Here is a 22,887-nt window from a genome sequence, read left to right on the forward strand (position 1 = left end):
TAAAGGGACTTTCAACACCCGACACAACTTAATCCCATCCCTTAGATCAGCAAAAGAAGATGTGCCTGCACTGCCTTCGATGTTCCATACATCTAATGTTGTATTAGTAATCGTTTAAAATACATATGCTATTCTCCTTTAGATATGGCCGCTAAACTCCCCCCACCGTTACGTAATAACTTTCACTTTCAACCCATCTGCCAATCAGAATAGAATCCTGGGCGATTCGCAGCTTCACTTCCTATTTCTGCTTGCGAGAGGACAGCAATTAAAATGCGCATGCGCATTAGCAAAAGAAAACAACAACGCCATTCCCTACATCCATAGAGAAGGGGACAAAGGAGTAGGGGAAGGAATTTGGCGGCCATATCAACAGGAGAATAACGTATGTATTTTGAGCGATTACTAATACAACATTGCAAAAGAAGATGCGCATGCACTGCCTCCGATGTTCCATACCTCTAGAACATCGGAGGCAGTGCAGGCGCATCTTCTTTTGCAGATCTAAGGGATGGGATTAAATTGTATCGGGTGTTGACTGTCCCTTTAAGATTTTATTACATTATTATCATCTTTTATTCAGAATGCGCCAATGTATTCCTCAGCGCTATGACATTTAGTGGATAAATTACAACAATTATAAAGCACTGCCTGTAAGTTACCATCACACACACACACACACACACATATATATATATATATATATATATATATATATATATATATATATATATATATATATATATATCAGACACCACTTATGGGAAGTCATCTTGAGTAGTTGAATTTGGATATGAATGAGTGGGTTCTGTTGTAAATGAGAGCAAAGTTTAAGCTGGAGGAAAAAATGAAAGTTTTTAGTGGAATATAAACCCAAGACTGATCCTTGCATTAGGGAGTAAAGTAATGACAGTCAGACATCCAGGAGCAGATAGTGGATAGATAGCTGGTAACACAAGTGAACAAGGAAGAGGATGTATAGAGAGTTAGGTTTTTTTATTAGCATACAAGCGATAGTGAAGCTCACAAGACTTGACTTAATGACTTTAGAGATATGATAAAGAAAAGGGTGGTACACATGATAGTTAAATGACAGAATAGCCTACCTCACTGATTGCATTTCTAACAATAAATGCAACAATATGGTCAAACAAAGAAACAAGGGTGGAGGTCGCGCCTTACGGCTATCTGTCCCAAGAAACAAAAATAATTGTAGGTGTATAATAATAGTGTGATAATAAATTAACAACAATTAGGTTAAATACTCAAAGTGACATTAAAGTCAATGTGACACTAAAATAAGGTGTACATCAATGAAGGTTACAGATTGAATATATCAATCGGGGTTTTAGGGGCGTTACAAAGCTATTAATCTTAGAATAACGTGGTGTTCATAATAACATAAATGAATTCATAAGAACAAACAATGTATGGTTAAATAAAAAAAGAATTTATTTTTAAGATTTCAATTTTAAATTTTAAAAAACTATATATCTATAATCTATAAGATATCAACACCGGTGTTTATCTATTAAATATCTTTGACAACTTAACTAGTACATTCAATGACTAATAGTCGTGAATTGATTTGCTGGGTTCAAAATAACTGATATATATATAATATCAAAAATCAGAACAAAAAATGAAAAATTAATATGAAAAATAAATATATAAAAAATAAAACTAAAAATTGAAAATTAAAAATAAAAAATAAAATATAAAAAAATAAAAATAAAAATACCGGCCAAAAAATTGGAGCAGCTCTTTGTATGTTAATTGCAGAATTAGTTGATAGTGTAGCACCCTGTGTATACAATGTTAAATAAATTGTTGCAAACACAGTCCAATCTTGCAGATCATATGTTATGGAAGTCTGTTTGATATTATTGCCGATAAATGATATGGTATCTTCCTGGAGAACAGTGTACACCACGGTGTCTAAGGCAATCACCCGATTTGTGAGTTCAAAAGTACTTTGGGTGCCTTACCGTGTACGGGTGAACTCGCTCAATGCAGTCGCCCTGTTCAAACCTGTTGGGTCGTTAAAGAACCAATCTCTGCCGTTCCTCCTAGGGGTGTGTAAATTCAAATTGTCTCATTAGAGGGGAAAAAACGAATAGCCCGATGGCTTCAATGCTCCTACCGCTCGCTCGGAAAGAAGATGCCACTTTCACCTGCTTCTGTAGTGCTTCAGGGTTCCGACAAGAGCGGTTCTGGGAGTCCTTTGGTTCATGCTTACTGGCCAGTTAATGCGTGGGAGTGTTAAGTGCTGGAACTGGTTACCTTTCTACGCGTTTCGGCTCTATGTAGTCAAGCTCTTGACACCCACCCAATAAGGGTTTATTGGGTGGGTTTTATTTTTAGCTTAGGGTTTGGGCTGAAAAAGAGCTAAATGCCCTTTTAAGGGCAATGCCCATCCAAATGCCCTTTTCAGGGCAATGGGGAGCTTAGGTTTATTAGATGGGTTTTTATTTGGGGGGTTGGTTGTGTGGGTGGTTAGTTTTACTGTTGGGGGATTGTTTGTATTATTTTTACAGGTAAAAGAGCTGATTTATTTGGGGCAATGCCCCGCAAAAGGCCCATTTAAGGGCTATTGGCAGTTTAGTTTAGGCTAGGGTTTTTTTATTTGGGGGGGACTTTTTTATTTTGATAGGGATATTAGATTAGGTGTAATTAGTTTAAATATTTGATAATTTATTTTTTATTTTGTGTAATTAAGTGTTTGTTTTTTTGTAATTTAGTTAATTGTATTTAATTAATGTAATTTAGTTAATTGTAGTGTAAGGTTAGGTGTTAGTTTTAAGACAGGTTATGTTTTATTTTACAGGTAAATTTGTATTTATTTTAGCTAGTTAGCTAGTAAATAGTTAATAACTATTTAGTAACTAGTCTACCTAGTTAAAATAAATACAAACTTGCCTGTGAAATAAAAAGAAAACCTAAGCTAGCTACAATGTAACTTTTTTTATTTTACAGGTAAGTATTTAGTTTTAAATAGGAATTATTTAGTTAATGATAGAATTTTTTTTTAGATTTACTTTAATTATATTAAAGTTAGTGGGTGTTAGGGTTAGACTTAGGGTTAGGTTTAGGGGTTAATAACTTTAGTATAGTGGCGGCGAAGTTGGAGGCGGCAGATTAGGGGTTAATAAGTGTAGGTAGGTAGCGACGACATTGGGGGCAGCAGATTAGGGGTTAATAAGTGTAATGTAGGTGGTGGCGATGTCGGGGGCGGCAGATTAGGGGTTAATAACTGTAATGTAGGTGTCGGCGGTGTCGGGGTCGGCAGCTTAGGGGTTAATAACTGTAATGTAGGTGGCGGCGATGTCAGGGGCAGCAGATTAGGGGTGTTTAGACTTGGTGGTTTATGTTAGGGTGTTAGGTGTAATGCTCATAGGAATCAATGGGGTTGCTTTACGCTCCTTTATTGCAGGTGTTAGGCTTCCTTTTAGCCGTCTCTCCCCATTGATGTCTATGGGGAAATCGTGCACGAGCACATAAAACCAGCTCAAAGCAGCGCTGGTATTTGGGTGCGGTATGGAGCTCAATTTTGCTCAACGCTCACATATTACCTGCTAACGCCGGGTTTATGAAAACCTGTAATAGCAGCATTATAGGGAGGTGAGCGATGGAAATAACTTGCAAGTTAGTACCGAGCCGCTCTTACCGAAAAACTCATAATCTAGCCGTATGTTATTTTAAAATCTGGATTTTAAGATTTTAATTTGCCTCTGAGGGTTTTTCCTATTCAAGATACTATCTGTATTATGTTCTAAAGAATGGTTTATCCCGAATCCCTTTTGGGACTGTACTACTATTTCTATGGAAATTGGTACTTATTTTTAGGGTTCTTTAGAGTTTGAATATAACCTTAGTAGAGCATATTCATGTACTGTTTATATTTTTAGCTCAGCCTTTATCTGTGGCTGACATTACTGTTCTTTCAAACTTTTGTTGTTGTTGAACAATTAGCATAAGCAGTTTCAGATTCTCAAGTATATTACTCTGTTTATTTACTTCTGATGCATTCATTTTATTATGTTTACTATATCTATTATTATGATTTCAAATATATTTTATTATCTCTAGCCTGTTAGGATAATAATTTGTTTGATTTCTATTATCTCCACTATTTCTGAAGTTTTAGAGTTGTATCTGCCCTACTTTTAGTCCGGTGATGTAGATCAGTTGGTGAATGTCCTGACTACAAATGCTTGTTCTAGATCCAAGGGTCTTAGATTCATATTTCAGCAGAGTTAATCAAGCCCTTTGGCCTTTTTGAGGTCGATTTATTGTGTACCATTTATTTGGGTACTAATAACTGTTTTTTTCAGCTGCTAATTTGGTTAACTCAGAGTGCAAGCGCTGAAAAATCATTTTTTTGTATCCTTCTGGGAGAAAACACTATAAAAGTACTTGTTTTTTGAGTGCATGAAGTTACGGTTCTCAAACTAGTTCTTCTGGTGGGGGGCAGATTAAATTGTTTTTGCATGATTTCAGTCCAAAATCTTTATTATTCTTAGGGTCTGAATAGATTTTTAGAATGAGACCTTCTATGGGAATATTCTTTCTCAAGTACACTCTGTGAATTTTTTTCAGGAGTGTTTATACCAGTTATTTAGCAGGAACAGGGATTGGGTTTCTATTTAATTCTATTCTTTGTCCCAAAGAAGAAAGGTTTATTCAGTCCAATCTTGGATCTGAAGACTTTATATTGCTTTGTAAGAGTCTCAACTTTCAAGTTGATGACTATAAGAACTATTATGCCTTTTCTTCAGCAAGGTCATTTCATGTCCACTCAATTTTACAGAAAATTTATCCTCATATTTTATTTCATTCAGACCACTTTTGATTCTGAGATTCTCTTTTTTAGATAAGCTTTACCAATTTGTCGCTTTTCCATTTGGTCTAGCAACAGCTTTATGGATCTTTTCAAAAGATTCTGGGTGCCCTTTTTTCTGTAATAAGACAGTAGGGTATTGTGGTGTTTCCTTATTTGGATGGTATCCTGGTATTAGCTTAATCTTTTCTTTTATTAGAATCTCTCATGAATCAACTAGTTTTGTTTTTTCAAGACATGCTTAGAGGGTCTATTTTCGTGATTCCTCAGACAAGGGTCACTTCTTTTTGGGTTTCTAGATGGATTCTGTGTTCATGACTTTGTCTTTATCAGACAAAAGTCGATTGTATTGGTGTTAGCCTGTCTAACTTACAGTCTAGAACATTTTTTTTAGTGGCTATGTGCATGGAAGTTTTAGGTCTCATTACTGCAGCTTCGGACGTGGTTCCCTTTGCTCATTTTTCATCTGAGACCTCTTTTGTTTTGCATTCTGATTCAATGGTGCAGGGATTGTTTTCAGATAAATACCAACACTTAACTCTCTCTGATTTGGTGATTAGACTATCGTTGTTTTATTCAGGGGCCTCCTTTTGTTCGTCCTTCCTGGACTGTATTCTTAATGGATGCAAGTTTTACAGGTTGGGGAGCTGTCTGAGGGTCTCTGACAGCACAAGGGGTTTGGAAACTTCAAGAGGCGAGGTTTCCAATCGATATTTTAGAACTCTCATTTTTTTATTTTCATTTTTTTGCTTTCAGACAGACAATATCACAACTGTGGCATATGTCAATCATCGAATAGGTACTCGCAGTCCCTTAGAAATTAAGAAGTATCTTGAATACGTTCTTAGGTGGAATTCATCTCCTGTCTAATTTCTACGACTTATATGTCAGGTTTAGACATTTTGGAGATACATTATATCAGCCGTCAGTCTTTACATCCGGGAGAGTGATATCTCTATACAGATGAGTTTTCTTAATTTCCCAGGTACCTTTTCAGGTCCATGGATACTCAGGTGGAAATGGTGGATGTATTAGCAGTGTCTTGGTTTTGCAACCTGGCTACATATTTTCGCCTCTGTTTTTTTTTCCCAAGGATGATTTTCAAGATCATATTGGAACAGTCATGTGTTTCTGATAGCATCAGAATGGCCTCACATGTTTGGTATGTGGATCTTGTCCGGAAGTCCAGTTGCCATCCTTGACCGCTTTTTCTTTGGCCAGCCCTCTTGTTTCAGGGGCCATTTTTCCATCAGGATCTCAAATTACTAATTTAAAGGTATGCAAATGAATTAGTGTTTAGTCATAGATGTTTCTCTGACTCTGTTTGTATCACTATGTTGCAGGCTTATAAGTCTGTCTCACGGAACATGTATTATCAGGTTTTGGAAACCTATATATTTATGGTGTTCTTCTAATAAAGTCTCTTGGCATTCTTTTAGAATTCCTAGGGTTTTTCAGTTTCTTCAGGATGGTTTGGATAAGTTTGTCTGCAAATTTTTTGAAGGGAAAAATCTGTTATTTCCGTTTTATTTCCTAGAAAGATTGTTTAAACTTCCTGATATTCATTGTTTTGTTCGGGCTTTGTGGTTTGTATCAAGCCTGTTCATTTATTAATTCTCCTTTTTGGAGTCTTAATTTGGTTCAATGATTTTGCAGGCTCTTTCTTTTGAGCCTATATTTCTTAAAATATTATCAAGATTATTAGCAAGGGCATTATATGTCCACAATAGACTTACAGGATGCATATCTTCATTTTCCGATTCACCCAGATCACTATCAGTTTCTGAGATTCTCTTTTCTAGACAAGCATTACCAATTTGTCTCTCTTCCATTTGGCCTAGCGACAGCTCCAAGAATGTTTTCAAAGGTTCTCGGTGCCCTACTCTCTGTAATCAGAGGTATTGCGTTATTTCCTTATTTGGACGATATCTTGGTACTAGCTCAGTCTTTACATTCTGCAGAATCTCACACAAATCAACTAGTGTTGTTTCTTCAAAGACATGGTTGGAGGATCAATTTACCAAAAAGTTATTTGATTCCTGAGACAAGGGTAACCTTTTTAGTTCTCCAGATAGATTCAGTGTCCATGACTCTGTCTCTAACAGATAAGAGACGATTAAAATTGGTTTCAGCTTGTCGGAACCTTCAGTCTCAATCATTCCCTTCAGTAGCTATGTTCATGGAAGTTTTAGGTCTCATGACTGCAGCATTGGACGCGATCCCTTTTGCTCGTTTTCATATGAGACCTCTCCAGCTTTGTATGCTGAACAAATGGTGCAGGGATTATACAAAGATATCACAATTAATATCCTTAAATCCCAATGTTCGACTATTTCTGACTTAGTGGTTAGATCACCATCGTATAGTTCAAGGGACCTCTTTTGTTCGTCCAACCTGGACTGTGATTACAACAGATGCAAGTCTTTCAGGTTGGGGAGCTGTCTGGGGATCTCTGACAGCACAAGGGGTTTGGAAATCTCAAGAGGTGAGATTACTAATCAATATTTTAGAACTCTGTGCTATTTTCAGGGCTCTTCAGGTTTGACCTCTGTTGAAGAGAGAACTGTTCATTTGTTTTCAGACAGACAATATCACAACTGTGGCATATGTCAAGCATCAGGGTGGGACTCACAGTCCCCAAGCTATGAAAAAAGTATCTTGGATACTTGCTTGGGCGGAATTCAGCTCCTGTCTAATTTCTGCGGTTCATATCCCAGGTATAGACAATTGGGAAGCGGATTATCTCAGCCGTCAGACTTTACATCCGGAGGAGTGGTCGCTCAATCCAGATGTGTTTTCTCAGATTGTTCAGATGTGGGATCTTCCAGAAATAGATCTGATGGCTTCCCATCTAAACAAGAAACTTCCCAGGTACCTGTCCAGGTCCAGGGATCCTCAGGCGGAAGCAGTGGATGCGTTAGCAGTTCCTTCGTGTTACCAACCTGCTTATATCTTCCCGCCTCTGGTTCTTCTTCCAAGTGTGATTTCCAAGATCATCATGTAACAATCGTTTGTGTTGCTGGTAGCTCCAGCATGGCCTCACAGGTTCTGGTATGCGTATCTTGTCCGGATGTCCAGTTGCCAACCTTTGCCACCTTCCATTAAGGCCAGACCTTCTGTCTCAAGGTCCGTTTTTCCATCAGGATCTCAAATTTTGAAGGTATGGAAATTGAACGCCTAGTGCTTAGTTATAGAGGTTTCTATGACTCAGTGATTAATACTATGTTACAGGCTCATACATCTGTTTCTAGGAAGATTTATTATCGAGTTTGGAAGACTTATATTTCATGGTGTTCTTCTCATAAATTCTTCTGGCATTCTTTTAGAATTCCTAGAATGTTACAGTTTCTTCAGGATGGTTTGGATAAAGGTTTGTCTGCAAGTTCCATGAAGGGACAAATCTCTGCTCTTTCTGTTTTATTTCACAGAAAGATTGCTAAACTTCCTGATATTCACTGTTTTGTACAGGCTTTGGTCCGTATTAAGACTGTCATTAAATCAATCTCTCCTCCTTGGAGTCTTAATTTGGTTTTGAAGGCTTTACAGGCGCCTCCGTTTGAGCCTATGCATTCTTTGGACATTAAACTACTTTCTTGGAAAGTATTGTTTCTTTTGGCTATCTCTTCTGCTAGAAGAGTTTCTAATTTATCAGCTCTGTCTTCTGTGTCTCGTTATCTGATTTTTTTATCTAGATAAGTTGTTTTATGGACTTCTTTTTTTCCTATGGTTGTGCATTTGAACATTAGTAGAGACATTTTTTTCCTTCCTTGTTTTCTAATCCTAAAGAATTCTTTGAGAGTTCTTTACATCCTTTGGATGTGGTAAGAGCTTTGTAAAATTTATCGAGGTTATTAGGATTTCAGAAGACTTCTAGTCTATTTGTTGTTTTTCTGGTTTCAGAAAAGGTTAGAAAGCCTCTGCCATTTCTTTTGTTTTTCAAGGCTTATTTGGATGCTGGTTAGGTTCCGCCTCAGATTTACAGCTCATTTTGCTAAATTCAGTCACATTTCTTGGTTTTTTTTCAGATTGAAGCTTCGGATGATCAAATTTGAAAAGCAGTATTTTGGTCTTCTTTGCATACTTTTATTGTTTTTACCATTTTAATGCATTTTGCTTCTTCTGAAGCAGTCTTTGGTAAAAAAAAGTTATTCAGGCAGCTGTTTTAGTTTGATTCTACTGCTTTTTATGGTGGTTATGTTTTTTTGTATAAAAGCACAATTATTTTTCCAGTTCCTCTTTTTGTAAGCTTTTTTACTCCTTTTGTTATCACCTCACTACTTGGCTATTCCTTAAACTGAGTTGTGGGTGTGGTGGAAGGTGTATTTATAGGCATTTTGAGGTTTGGGAAACTTTGCCCCCTCCTGGTAGGAATGTATATCCCACGTCACTAGCTCATGGACTCTTGCCAATATGAAAGAAATTAATTTATCAGGTAAGTTCTTACATAAATTATGTTTTTTGCTCTCGAGGTATACTGTACCAGCAGATTGTGTTTTAGTAAATTGCAGTTGTTAATTTGCAATTTTCTCTTTGTTTGAAATGGCAATGTGTCTTACATGTACTTTGAAAATTACAAAATGAAAATTATTTTCATCATTCATAAACATTTTTTTACAAAATAAAAGTAAAGTTGAAATGAATACAACGTTATTAGCTGGACATTTCTTGTTACTTTCTACGAATCTTCTTTGGTGAAGAGCTTCTTCCTTCTAATACCCATGTTTTAGTGCTGCCCTTTCATAGTGATAATACAATATATTTGAGTACAGTATACTTTTAAATTAAGGAAAATGTACAGGTATATACAAATATTGGTTTCTCCAACATAGGTGTGTCCGGTCCACGGCGTCATCCTTACTTGTGGGATATTCTCTTCCCCAACAGGAAATGGCAAAGAGCCCAGCAAAGCTGGTCACATGATCCCTCCTAGGCTCCGCCTTCCCCAGTCATTCTCTTTGCCGTTGTACAGGCAACATCTCCACGGAGATGGCTTAGAGTTTTTTGGTGTTTAACTGTAGTTTTTATTATTCAATCAAGAGTTTGTTATTTTAAAATAGTGCTGGTATGTACTATTTACTCTGAAACAGAAAAGAGATGAAGATTTCTGTTTGTAAGAGGAAAATGATTTTAGCAACCGTTACTAAAATCGATGGCTGTTTCCACACAGGACTGTTGAGAGGAATTAACTTCAGTTGGGGGAAACAGTGAGCAGACTTTTGCTGCTTGAGGTATGACACATTTCTAACAAGACAATGTAATGCTGGAAGCTGTCATTTTCCCTATGGGATCCGGTAAGCCATTTTTATTACATAAGAAAAAAAGGGCTTCACAAGGGCTTTTTCAGACTGTAGACATTTTCTGGGCTAAAACGATTGATATATAAGCATATTTTATACTTCATAGCTTTGAGGAATTATTTTATTCTTGGGAATTATGTAAAATAACCGGCAGGCACTGTATTGGACACCTTACTCTCTAGGGGCTTTCCCTAATCATAGGCAGAGCCTCATTTTCGCGCCTCTATTGCGCACTTGTTTTTGGGAAGCATGACATGCAAATGCATGTGTGAGGAGCTCTGATACATAGAAAAGACTTTCTGAAGGCGTCATTTGGTATCGTATTCCCCTTGGGGCTTGGTTGGGTCTCAGCAAAGCAGATACCAGGGACTGTAAAGGGGTTAATTATAAAAACGGCTCCGGTTCCGTTATTTTAAGAGTTAAAGCTTTCAAATTTGGTGTGCAATACTTTTAAGGCTTTAAGACACTGTGGTGAAATTTTGGTGAATTTTGAACAATTCCTTCATACTTTTTCACATTTGCAGTAATAAAGTTTAAAATTTAAAGTGACAGTAACGGTTTTATTTTAAAACGTTTTTTGTACTTTGTTATCAAGTTTATGCCTGTTTAACATGTCTGAACTACCAGATAGACTGTGTTCTGTATGTGGGGAAGCCAAGGTTCCTTCTCATTTAAATAGATGTGATTTATGTGACACAAAATTTAGAGAAAATGATGCCCAAGATGATTCCTCAAGTGAGGGGAGTAAGCATGGTACTGCATCATCCCCTCCTTCGTCTACACCAGTCTTGCCCACACAGGAGGCCCCTAGTACATCTAGTGCGCCAATACTCCTTACTATGCAACAATTAACGGCTGTAATGGATAATTCTATCAAAAACATTTTAGCCAAAATGCCCACTTATCAGCGAAAGCGCGACTGCTCTGTTTTAGAAAATACTGAAGAGCATGAGGACGCTGATGATACTGGTTCTGAAGTGCCCCTACACCAGTCTGAGGGGGCCAGGGAGGTTTTGTCTGAGGGAGAAATTTCAGATTCAGGGAAAATTTCTCAACAAGCTGAACCTGATGTGATTACATTTAAATTTAAATTGGAACATCTCCGCACCCTGCTTAAGGAGGTGTTATCTACTCTGGATGATTGTGAGAATTTGGTCATTCCAGAGAAATTATGTAAAATGGACAAGTTCCTAGAGGTCCCGGGGCCCCCCGAAGCTTTTCCTATACCCAAGCGGGTGGCGGACATTGTAAATAAAGAATGGGAAAGGCCCGGCATACCTTTCGTCCCTCCCCCTATATTTAAGAAATTGTTTCCTATGGTCGACCCCAGAAAGGACTTATGGCAGACAGTCCCCAAGGTCGAGGGGGCGGTTTCTACTCTAAACAAACGCACCACTATACCCATAGAAGATAGTTGTGCTTTCAAAGATCCTATGGATAAAAAATTAGAGGGTTTGCTTAAAAAGATGTTTGTTCAGCAAGGTTACCTTCTACAACCAATTTCATGCATTGTTCCTGTCACTACAGCAGCGTGTTTCTGGTTCGATGAACTAGAAAAGGCGCTCAATAAAGATTCTTCTTATGAGGAGATTTTGGACAGAATTCATGCTCTCAAATTAGCTAACTCTTTCACCCTAGACGCCACTTTGCAATTGGCTAGATTAGCGGCGAAAAATTCTGGGTTTGCTATTGTGGCGCGCAGAGCGCTTTGGCTAAAATCTTGGTCAGCGGATGCGTCTTCCAAGAACAAATTGCTTAACATTCCTTTCAAGGGGAAAACGCTGTTTGGCCCTGACTTGAAAGAGATTATTTCTGATATCACTGGGGGCAAGGGCCACGCCCTTCCTCAGGATAGGTCTTTCAAGGCCAAAAATAAACCTAATTTTCGTCCCTTTCGCAGAAACGGACCAGCCCCAAGTGCTACGTCCTCTAAGCAAGAGGGTAATACTTCTCAAGCCAAGCCAGCCTGGAGGCCAATGCAAGGCTGGAACAAAGGTAAGCAGGCCAAGAAACCTGCCACTGCTACCAAGACAGCATGAGATGTTGGCCCCCGATCCGGGACCGGATCTGGTGGGGGGCAGACTCTCTCTCTTCGCTCAGGCTTGGGCAAGAGATGTTCTGGATCCTTGGGCGCTAGAAATAGTCTCCCAAGGTTATCTTCTGGAATTCAAGGGGCTTCCCCCAAGGGGGAGGTTCCACAGGTCTCAATTGTCTTCAGACCACATAAAAAAACAGGCATTCTTACATTGTGTAGAAGACCTGTTAAAAATGGGAGTGATTCATCCTGTTCCATTAGGAGAACAAGGGATGGGGTTCTACTCCAATCTGTTCGTAGTTCCCAAAAAAGAGGGAACATTCAGACCAATCTTAGATCTCAAGATCCTAAACAAGTTTCTCAAGGTTCCATCGTTCAAAACGGAAACCATTCGAACAATTCTTCCTTCCATCCAGGAAGGTCAATTCATGACCACGGTGGATTTAAAGGATGCGTATCTACATATTCCTATCCACAAGGAACATCATCGGTTCCTAAGGTTCGCATTTCTGGACAAGCATTACCAGTTTGTGGCACTTCCGTTCGGATTAGCCACTGCTCCAAGAATTTTCACAAAGGTGCTAGGGTCCCTTCTAGCGGTGCTTAGACCAAGGGGCATTGCAGTAGTACCTTACTTGGACGACATACTGATTCAAGCGTCGTCCCTTCCACAAGCAAAGGCTCATACGGACATTGTCCTGGCCTTTCTCAGATCTCACGGGTGGAAAGTGAACGTGGAAAAAAGTTCTCTATCTCCGTCAACAAGGGTTCCCTTCTTGGGAACAATAATAGACTCCTTAGAAATGAGGATTTCTCCAACATAGGTGTGTCCGGTCCACGGCGTCATCCTTACTTGTGGGATATTCTCTTCCCCAACAGGAAATGGCAAAGAGCCCAGCAAAGCTGGTCACATGATCCCTCCTAGGCTCCGCCTTCCCCAGTCATTCTCTTTGCCGTTGTACAGGCAACATCTCCACGGAGATGGCTTAGAGTTTTTTGGTGTTTAACTGCAGATAAGGTGGTTTTGCGTACTAAACCTGGTTTTCTTCCGAAAGTTGTTTCTAACAAAAACATTAACCAGGAGATAGTCGTGCCTTCTTTGTGTCCGAATCCAGTTTCAAAGAAGGAACGTTTGTTGCACAATTTGGATGTAGTTCGTGCTCTAAAATTCTATTTAGATACTACAAAGGATTTTAGACAAACATCTTCCTTGTTTGTTGTTTATTCTGGTAAAAGGAGAGGTCAAAAAGCAACTTCTACCTCTCTCTCTTTTTGGCTTAAAAGCATCATCAGATTGGCTTACGAGACTGCCGGACGGCAGCCTCCTGAAAGAATCACAGCTCATTCCACTAGGGCTGTGGCTTCCACATGGGCCTTCAAGAACGAGGCTTCTGTTGATCAGATATGTAAGGCAGCGACTTGGTCTTCACTGCACACTTTTACTAAATTTTACAAATTTGATACTTTTGCTTCTTCTGAGGCTATTTTTGGGAGAAAGGTTTTGCAAGCCGTGGTGCCTTCCATCTAGGTGACCTGATTTGCTCCCTCCCTTCATCCGTGTCCTAAAGCTTTGGTATTGGTTCCCACAAGTAAGGATGACGCCGTGGACCGGACACACCTATGTTGGAGAAAACAGAATTTATGTTTACCTGATAAATTACTTTCTCCAACGGTGTGTCCGGTCCACGGCCCGCCCTGGTTTTTTAATCAGGTCTGATAATTTATTTTCTTTAACTACAGTCACCACGGTATCATATGATTTCTCCTATGCAAATATTCCTCCTTTACGTCGGTCGAATGACTGGGGAAGGCGGAGCCTAGGAGGGATCATGTGACCAGCTTTGCTGGGCTCTTTGCCATTTCCTGTTGGGGAAGAGAATATCCCACAAGTAAGGATGACGCCGTGGACCGGACACACCGTTGGAGAAAGTAATTTATCAGGTAAACATAAATTCTGTTTTTTCTGACAGAGGCCAGAAAATCAAAACTTCTAAACTCTTGTCAAATACTTCATTCTGTTCCTCTTCCTTCCATAGCGCAGTGCATGGAAGTAATAGGTTTGATGGTAGCGGCAATGGACATAGTTCCTTTTGCGCGAATTCATCTAAGACCATTACAACTGTGCATGCTCAGTCAGTGGAATGGGGATTATACAGACTTGTCTCCGACGATACAAGTAGAGCAGAGAACCAGAGATTCACTCCGTTGGTGGCTGTCCCTGGACAACCTGTCACAGGGGATGAGCTTCCGCAGACCAGAGTGGGTCATTGTCACGACCGACGCCAGTCTGGTGGGCTGGGGCGCGGTCTGGGGACCCCTGAAAGCTCAGGGTCTTTGGTCTCGGGAAGAATCTCTTCTCCCGATAAATATTCTGGAACTGAGAGCGATATTCAATGCTCTCAAGGCTTGGCCTCAGCTAGCCCAGGCCAAATTCATACGGTTTCAATCAGACAACATGACGACTGTTGCGTACATCAACCATCAGGGGGGAACAAGGAGTCCCCTGGCGATGGAAGAAGTGACCAAAATCATTCAATGGGCGGAGACTCACTCCTGCCACTTGTCTGCAATCCACATCCCAGGAGTGGAAAATTGGGAAGCGGATTTTCTGAGTCGTCAGACATTTCATCCGGGGGAGTGGGAACTCCATCCGGAAATCTTTGCCCAAATTACTCAATTGTGGGGCATTCCAGACATGGATCTGATGGCCTCTCGTCAGAACTTCAAGGTTCCTTGCTACGGGTCCAGATCCAGGGATCCCAAGGCGACTCTAGTAGATGCACTAGTAGCACCTTGGACCTTCAAACTAGCTTATGTATTCCCGCCGTTTCCTCTCATCCCCAGGCTGGTAGCCAGGATCAATCAGGAGAGGGCATCGGTGATCTTGATAGCTCCTGCGTGGCCACGCAGGACTTGGTATGCAGACCTGGTGAATATGTCATCGGCTCCACCATGGAAGCTACCTTTGAGACGAGACCTTCTTGTTCAAGGTCCGTTCGAACACCCGAATCTGGTCTCACTCCAACTGACTGCTTGGAGATTGAACGCTTGATCTTATCAAAGCGAGGGTTCTCAGATTCTGTCATTGATACTCTTGTTCAGGCCAGAAAGCCTGTAACTAGAAAAATCTACCACAAAATATGGAAAAAATATATCTGTTGGTGTGAATCTAAAGGATTCCCTTGGGACAAGATAAAAATTCCTAAGATTCTATCCTTTCTTCAAGAAGGTTTGGAGAAAGGATTATCTGCAAGTTCTTTGAAGGGACAGATTTCTGCCTTGTCTGTGTTACTTCACAAAAAGCTGGCAGCTGTGCCAGATGTTCAAGCCTTTGTTCAGGCTCTGGTTAGAATCAAGCCTGTTTACAAACCTTTGACTCCTCCTTGGAGTCTCAATTTAGTTCTTTCTGTTCTTCAGGGGGTTCCGTTTGAACCCTTACATTCCGTTGATATTAAGTTATTATCTTGGAAAGTTTTGTTTTTGGTTGCAATTTCTTCTGCTAGAAGAGTTTCAGAGTTATCTGCTCTGCAGTGTTCTCCTCCTTATCTGGTGTTCCATGCAGATAAGGTGGTTTTGCGTACTAAACCTGGGTTTCTTCCGAAAGTTGTTTCTAACAAAAACATTAACCAGGAGATAGTCGTGCCTTCTTTGTGTCCGAATCCAGTTTCAAAGAAGGAACGTTTGTTGCACAATTTGGATGTAGTTCGTGCTCTAAAATTCTATTTAGATGCTACAAAGGATTTTAGACAAACATCTTCCTTGTTTGTTGTTTATTCTGGTAAAAGGAGAGGTCAAAAAGCAACTTCTACCTCTCTCTCTTTTTGGCTTAAAAGCATCATCAGATTGGCTTACGAGACTGCCGGACGGCAGCCTCCTGAAAGAATCACAGCTCATTCCACTAGGGCTGTGGCTTCCACATGGGCCTTCAAGAACGAGGCTTCTGTTGATCAGATATGTAAGGCAGCGACTTGGTCTTCACTGCACACTTTTACTAAATTTTACAAATTTGATACTTTTGCTTCTTCTGAGGCTATTTTTGGGAGAAAGGTTTTGCAAGCCGTGGTGCCTTCCATCTAGGTGACCTGATTTGCTCCCTCCCTTCATCCGTGTCCTAAAGCTTTGGTATTGGTTCCCACAAGTAAGGATGACGCCGTGGACCGGACACACCTATGTTGGAGAAAACAGAATTTATGTTTACCTGATAAATTACTTTCTCCAACGGTGTGTCCGGTCCACGGCCCGCCCTGGTTTTTTAATCAGGTCTGATGATTTATTTTCTTTAACTACAGTCACCACGGTATCATATGATTTCTCCTATGCAAATATTCCTCCTTTACGTCGGTCGAATGACTGGGGAAGGCGGAGCCTAGGAGGGATCATGTGACCAGCTTTGCTGGGCTCTTTGCCATTTCCTGTTGGGGAAGAGAATATCCCACAAGTAAGGATGACGCCGTGGACCGGACACACCGTTGGAGAAAGTAATTTATCAGGTAAACATAAATTCTGTTTTTCTGTTTCAGGATTAAAAAAAAAAAGAACAAAAAACCCCCCCCACAGTAGTGGGGTATTAGGGGAAAATTGTTACTCTCCTGGGCAATCCAGCACACGTGGTCAACTTATGTCATACTCACCCTAAAATGCTTCAATCTTCCTAATGTTGTAAAAGTCTGTCCTTATTTTATTTAACATAAAACCATACATTTTTAAATTCCTTTTTTCCCCAAATCTTTAAGCTGTTAAATATTTTCAAAGTAAGACTGTTAAATTGATAGCTCCAATAAATTTCAGTGCTATTTTTGAGGTTGATAAATATTTAGGTGGCTGGTAATGTTGGCTTTCCTTAAAGAGCAGCAAATTTGTGTTCAGACATGAGAATGCTAATAAAGAAGAGTCGCTATTTTCACATTTCTTCCATCCAGCTACATCATAGTACAACAGTAGCAATAGGAACAGGACCAAATAAGCCAAAGTTCCATCAACAATGATGCATGGTGTTTATTTTCATAGACATCAAGTGAAAACCATCCTTTTACTGTTAAAATTCATACTTTCCATTTTTTAATGAATAGTAATTTCCTTTTTAAATGCTAGATGGAAAACTCAAAGCCCGTATCCTTCAGTCAGTAACTAGGTAGTCTGGCTGTGCCATCTTAAATTTTTGGGTTGTGTCATTTTACACCACTTAGAACAAAGTTCATAACAAAAAAGAAAAAAAAAATATTGAAGTGCTATTTTAATTATTTTACATTTAGACAATTGGACTTCAGCATATGAATGCAATTAAAGCCATTTTGGAGCAGATAACAAAGCCTTCCCCATGAGTGGTTAGAATTTAGAGGGAAGACTTAAGTGTGTGAGCTAAACAATTTTTTTTAATTAAAGATACATTCTACTGTAAAACTGAAATGCTATCTTTTCTATGAGCATTTCATTTTATTAAAGGTCCACTAAATACAGTAGATTTGCATAAGCAACTAATGCATAATAACAAGACAATGCAAATAGCACTTAGTCTGAACTTCAAATGAGTATTAGATTTTTTTTTGACAAATTTCAGTTATGTCTATTTCCACTCCTCCTGTATCATGTGACAGCCATCAGCCAATCACAAATGCATATACGTATATTCTGAGAATTCCTGCACATGCTCAGTAGAAGCTGAGCACATGCAAGACTGTGCACATTTTGTTAATGGAAGTAAATTGTTTAAAATTGCTGATCTATCTGAATCATGAAAGTTTAATTTTCACTTGAGTGTCCCTTTAAATATGTATCCTTTTCTCACTATAGCCACCATTTAACAAGAAGTGGGCAGACAATGCGTGATTGTTTTTCCATCAACCCATTTAGATCTGTCCATGAAAGGTTAAAAAGCATCGCTCTTAAGACTGACACTTTATAACTTGCAGTTGCAGGCTCATAAATGGAGCTCTATGGGCCAAATTATGAGTGAAGGGCAAATGTTTGCGCATAAGCAATAAGTGGTTTATCATGGGTGTCTGTGTTCTTCGGGCTTATCGCTGGTATTACAAGTTAAAAGTAAACACAATCGCTTGAGCACAATCGCGATTTAAGCCGGAATGATTGCTGCGACTTCAGAGCTCTGGTTAACTGTTTTGCAAAACATAAAAGTTGCACAAAACTCAGAACTCACGAGCGATATTCTAACTTCAGCTTTTTGCACTTATCAGGTTAGCGTTGCGAACAAAAACAATTTACTTTCAACTCATATTACATTCACAACCTGACGCTCGCAAAAAGCTTACTTGTAGCGCAGTTAATATTCTAGCGGGAGCATTAATTAGTGCTCCACTTGTAATCTGTCCCTGTGTGTTTTACCCCAATGCTGTGCACTCAGCTCCAGTTATCTATTGTGCAGGTTGTGATTGAAGTACAAAACTGTGATGTGGTTGGGGGGAAAAAAATGCTGCACCAGGAAGGAGGATTTGGAGGTTATCAGGAAAAACCTTTTCGGAGCCTAAAAATAAATAACTCAAACAAGCCAATATCTTTTTTTCATTTTTTTTTTATTGAATACATTTGAATTAAAGGGATAGTATACACCAAAAATGTTATTGTTTAAAAAGATAGATAATCCCTTTATTTACTATGCCCCAGTTTTGCATAACTAACACTGTTATAGAAATATACTTTTTACCTTGTATCTAAGCTTCTGCAAACTGTCTCCTTATCTCAGATCTTTTGACAGACTGGCATTTCAGGCAATTAGGGCTGACTCTTAAATAACTTTACGTGCATGAGCACAATGTTATTAACACATGAACTAACGCTTTCTAGCTGTGAAAAAACGCCCTCTAGCTGTAGAAATTAGCATATGAGCCTACCTGGGTTTAGCTTTCAACTAAGAATAACAAGAGAACAAAGCAAATTTGATGATAAAAGTAAATTAGAAGGTTGTTTAGAATGACATGCCCTATCTGAATCATGAAAGTTTAATTTGGACTTTACTATCCTTTAACTAAGTATTTTTGGGTAAACTTTGTATGGATCGACTGTGAAATCCTGGCCTGTGTGCTAATTGTATGCACCTAAAATGGTATTTTTTAAACACAACACACTCACTGTGGTGCTCTGATTAGGCCAGAAGTGGATACCAAAAATGTATGTAGATGCATGAAGTCTCTGACTAGGGAAACTGGCTTTATTGATCTGGCCAGCAAACACAACTGGTTTATTTATGCGTTCATTTGGTTACAAATGCCCATGTGTTAATCTTAAGTATGCTTAAAGACCTGTGCTCAAAGCATACTTACCAACCTGTGCCTGAGCTTGTGGAGCCAGTAAAATATTAAAGAATTAAGCCTTTTTTAAAGGAATAGTAAACACAAAATATATTTCATGCAAGTATCTGAAGGAAAGTTGCTGCACATTGGCAAACATATATCAGCAGTAGAATGCAGTAGCAGGTGGTGGGGAATAACATCAATAATATGCTTTTAAAATGTATTTAGTGTTTAATGCCCCTTTAATTCAATGTGCAATGCAAAGTGTCTTGCAACCATATGCTAGGGTTGCACACCCCAGCATAATATTGACTACCATATCCCTTTAAACATATATATGGGACTGTATCCTGAACCTTTGCATGACATTTTCCAAGTTCTTAAAATTTTTAGTGAATAATTAGTAAATGCCAATATACTTTTTGAATTTAAAGGTAAAAAAAAAATTTAACCTTCCTTTTTTTTTTTTTTTTTTTTTTATAATCAATTAATTCTAAAAAAAAAAATGTTTGGGGGGGTTCATGTCTATAATCTAGAATACATTTTAAGTATAGGACATGTCATTTTAAACAACTTTCCAATTTATTTTTTTCATAAAATTTGCTTTGGTAGGCTCATATGCAAATTTTAAGCCCTTAAAGGCTGCCTCTTATCTGAATGCATTTGACAGTTTTTCACAGCTAGAGGGTGTTAGTTCGTGTGTGCCATATAGATAACATTGTGCTCACGCCTGTGAAGTTACTTATGAGAGGGCACTGATTGGCTAAAATCCAAGTCTGTCAAAAGAACTGAAATAAGGGGGCAGTCTGCATAGGCTTAGATACAAGATAACCACAGAGGTAAAAAAAAGTATATTAATATAACCGTTGGTTATGCGAAACTGGGGAATGGGTAATAAAGGGATTATCTATCTTTCTTTTTAAACAATAACATTTCTAGTGTAGATTTTCCCTTTAATTCTGAGTGAGCTATAAATCTATTGTTTCTATTTTATTTTGTTTAAATGCTTTGAGCCATGCTGCTGCTGTGGAGCTCACTCTCACAAGTGATGCCTCTTCTCTGAAAATATTTAAAAGGCACTAAAGATCACTTGTTGACAGAATTATTTAAAACAAATGACTTCATTACCTCATCTCTAACTCTCATTTCCAGGTGTAACTGTAAGATGCTTTGAGCCTTACATGCAGGAAAAAATCTGTAAAAGTTTGTATAATAACAATTCTGGTTTGTTGTCCTTGGATGATAAATCTAGGCATTTCTAAACAAATAATATTTCACCAGGTTTGTTTGTTTTTTTACTGCATAAACGTTCATTTTATATGTTACAAATCATTTTAAATGGACTTTTTATGCCCTGTTGTTGTACAAGGTCTTTGCCCCAAAAGACAGGCATCAGATCTTGACAAAATATAAGCTGTTACCTCCTTATGCAATACATGAGTAGTGGCCCATTCCTTGTTCATGGAAAATTGGCAGGTTTAGTTAGATAATAAATTAAATTTTCTGGGAATTCATGCTAAAAGATGAATACATATGAAACGATTGATATATGTTTTTATAACCTTTTGCGTGAAAGATTCACATAAAATATTAGGTGTCCTCTCCAAACAATTTCCTGTACTTCATCTTGCACAATAAATAAATGTCCCTTATGTATCATTCTGTTTAAGTTCTGATAATGGTCCAGTGTTTTGTACGAACTTTTAGCAAACCTGCAAATATTCTTTGAAGCTTACATTTTTTAATTTTTTTTTTTATTCGAATATCCTCACTTATTTATTTATTTATTTCATTTCTAAATATTTTACCAGGAAGGATACATTGAGATTGATCTCGTTTTCAAGTATTTCCTGGGTCCACAAAACATTGCATTGATACAATAGGGTACAAAAAAAAATATAAAAACAATAATAATACACAATATATGCAAACATTTAACATAGAACAGGTAGGAAATATTTAATCAACCATGACAGGTGCATTCTGTTTTGTGATATGGTTTTAAAGCTTGTTGTGTCAGCATTAACATCTTGTTCACTTACATAATTACCGAGTGGAGACGTGCAGAGCTGAGAGTTTATTAAACTGTTACACAAAGGTATAAAAATTAAAGTTGTCACAAAGTTTATTTTTATTTTCCCTATTTTTTTTTTACCATATATAATTATTTGCTTTAGTTTATACATAAGAACTTATTTATTATTCATACTTATTATGTATTTTTTGTTTCTTCAATTTAGAGGATTTTCCTAATGGAACCTGGCTCGGAGATGAGAACAACCCAGAAATGCGGGTAAGGTGCCCAATCACAGCAGCTGATATGCTGCACATCACTTCCAACAGCAGGACAGCAGAAAAAATGGCGCTGACACTTCTTGACTACCTTTTTCATCGAGAAATCCAGGCAATATCCAATCTTTCGGGCCAGGGAAAACATGGGAAAAAACAACTGGATCCACTAATGATCTATGGCATACGATGTAAGTAGCAATTGCCCTATGCCTAGAGGCAAAACTTTTTTCTCATTCTCCAATGAGATTTTCTTTTTTTTTAAAATGTCCGTTAAATAAATTTGTTTCCTTTACTTTTGGTCTAAAATCACATAAATATAAGGTAAAAATGTAGCAATAAAAAGGTTTATTGCTCACAAGAACGTCTTACATTCAGGAGTTGCAGCTGTGCATACTGGGAAAGGCTAGGGAGCGAGGGTTCAAAAAATACCTGAGAGCCATCATCAATTAATGCGCTGCTGCTTTACAGTGCTGCTCCGTATTTCACTGTTCTCTTCACACAGATGCCCTGTGTTAAGGAAAACTTAAACAAGGTAACCAGAGCACAGCACTGTTTGAAGAGAACTGCTGTGGTAGCATTGCAAAGCACAACGCTAACAGTTCCGCTCTTTCGGCAGACATGCTGGATTTTCTGCGATGACATCTCAGATCACAACATGTTTTGCCTTCGGGGTACTATATACGGTGACACGCTGTTCTGTTTTAGAACAAGTGTTTGACTGATCATCAATTCAGAAATATCAAACAGATTAAATACTATTTGATAAATAAATGTTAAATAAACTCCTAGATGGAGTAATGTAAGAACACCTAGGCCTGGCTTAACCATGGGACCACGGACCCAGGCTGCACTTGACAGGACGCGGGAGTCAGGTACTCCTGTCCAACTTTCCCTCTAAGGTGTGCGAGCACACCTATTTCAGAGAGAGTGCACAGCAGTCTTACGTATTGTTTTTTTTTTCTGCGTAGATGGGCCAGCAGCATTGCTAACTAGTGCAGGAAATTTTCAAGCTGGAAAATGTTATGCCACTAGTTGCTTACACTTAGAAAGATGCAATTCCAGCCAGATTGACTCATGCATTAGGGGACTCCCATATACCAAAGCCTGTCCATGGTTAGCAAAATACTAGAGAGTTCTCCGCTTCACAGCTTTTGTTAGATCATGAAAGCCAGGGTAAAT

General features: G+C 38.6%; 1 protein-coding gene across 1 annotated transcript in view; it reads left to right on the forward strand.

The window, feature by feature from the left end:
- The window catches only part of BANP (BTG3 associated nuclear protein), a 1,088,809-nt gene that overhangs the window by 478,692 nt on the left and 587,230 nt on the right, over positions 1 to 22,887 (forward strand). The window contains exon 7 of the mRNA XM_053701244.1: positions 21,657 to 21,896. Within this exon, the coding sequence (XP_053557219.1) occupies positions 21,657 to 21,896 (240 nt within the window). The remainder of the gene's footprint in view (positions 1 to 21,656; positions 21,897 to 22,887) is intronic.

This window comes from Bombina bombina, chromosome 1 (assembly GCF_027579735.1).
Source record: "Bombina bombina isolate aBomBom1 chromosome 1, aBomBom1.pri, whole genome shotgun sequence".
Taxonomy (NCBI): Eukaryota; Metazoa; Chordata; class Amphibia; order Anura; family Bombinatoridae; genus Bombina; species Bombina bombina.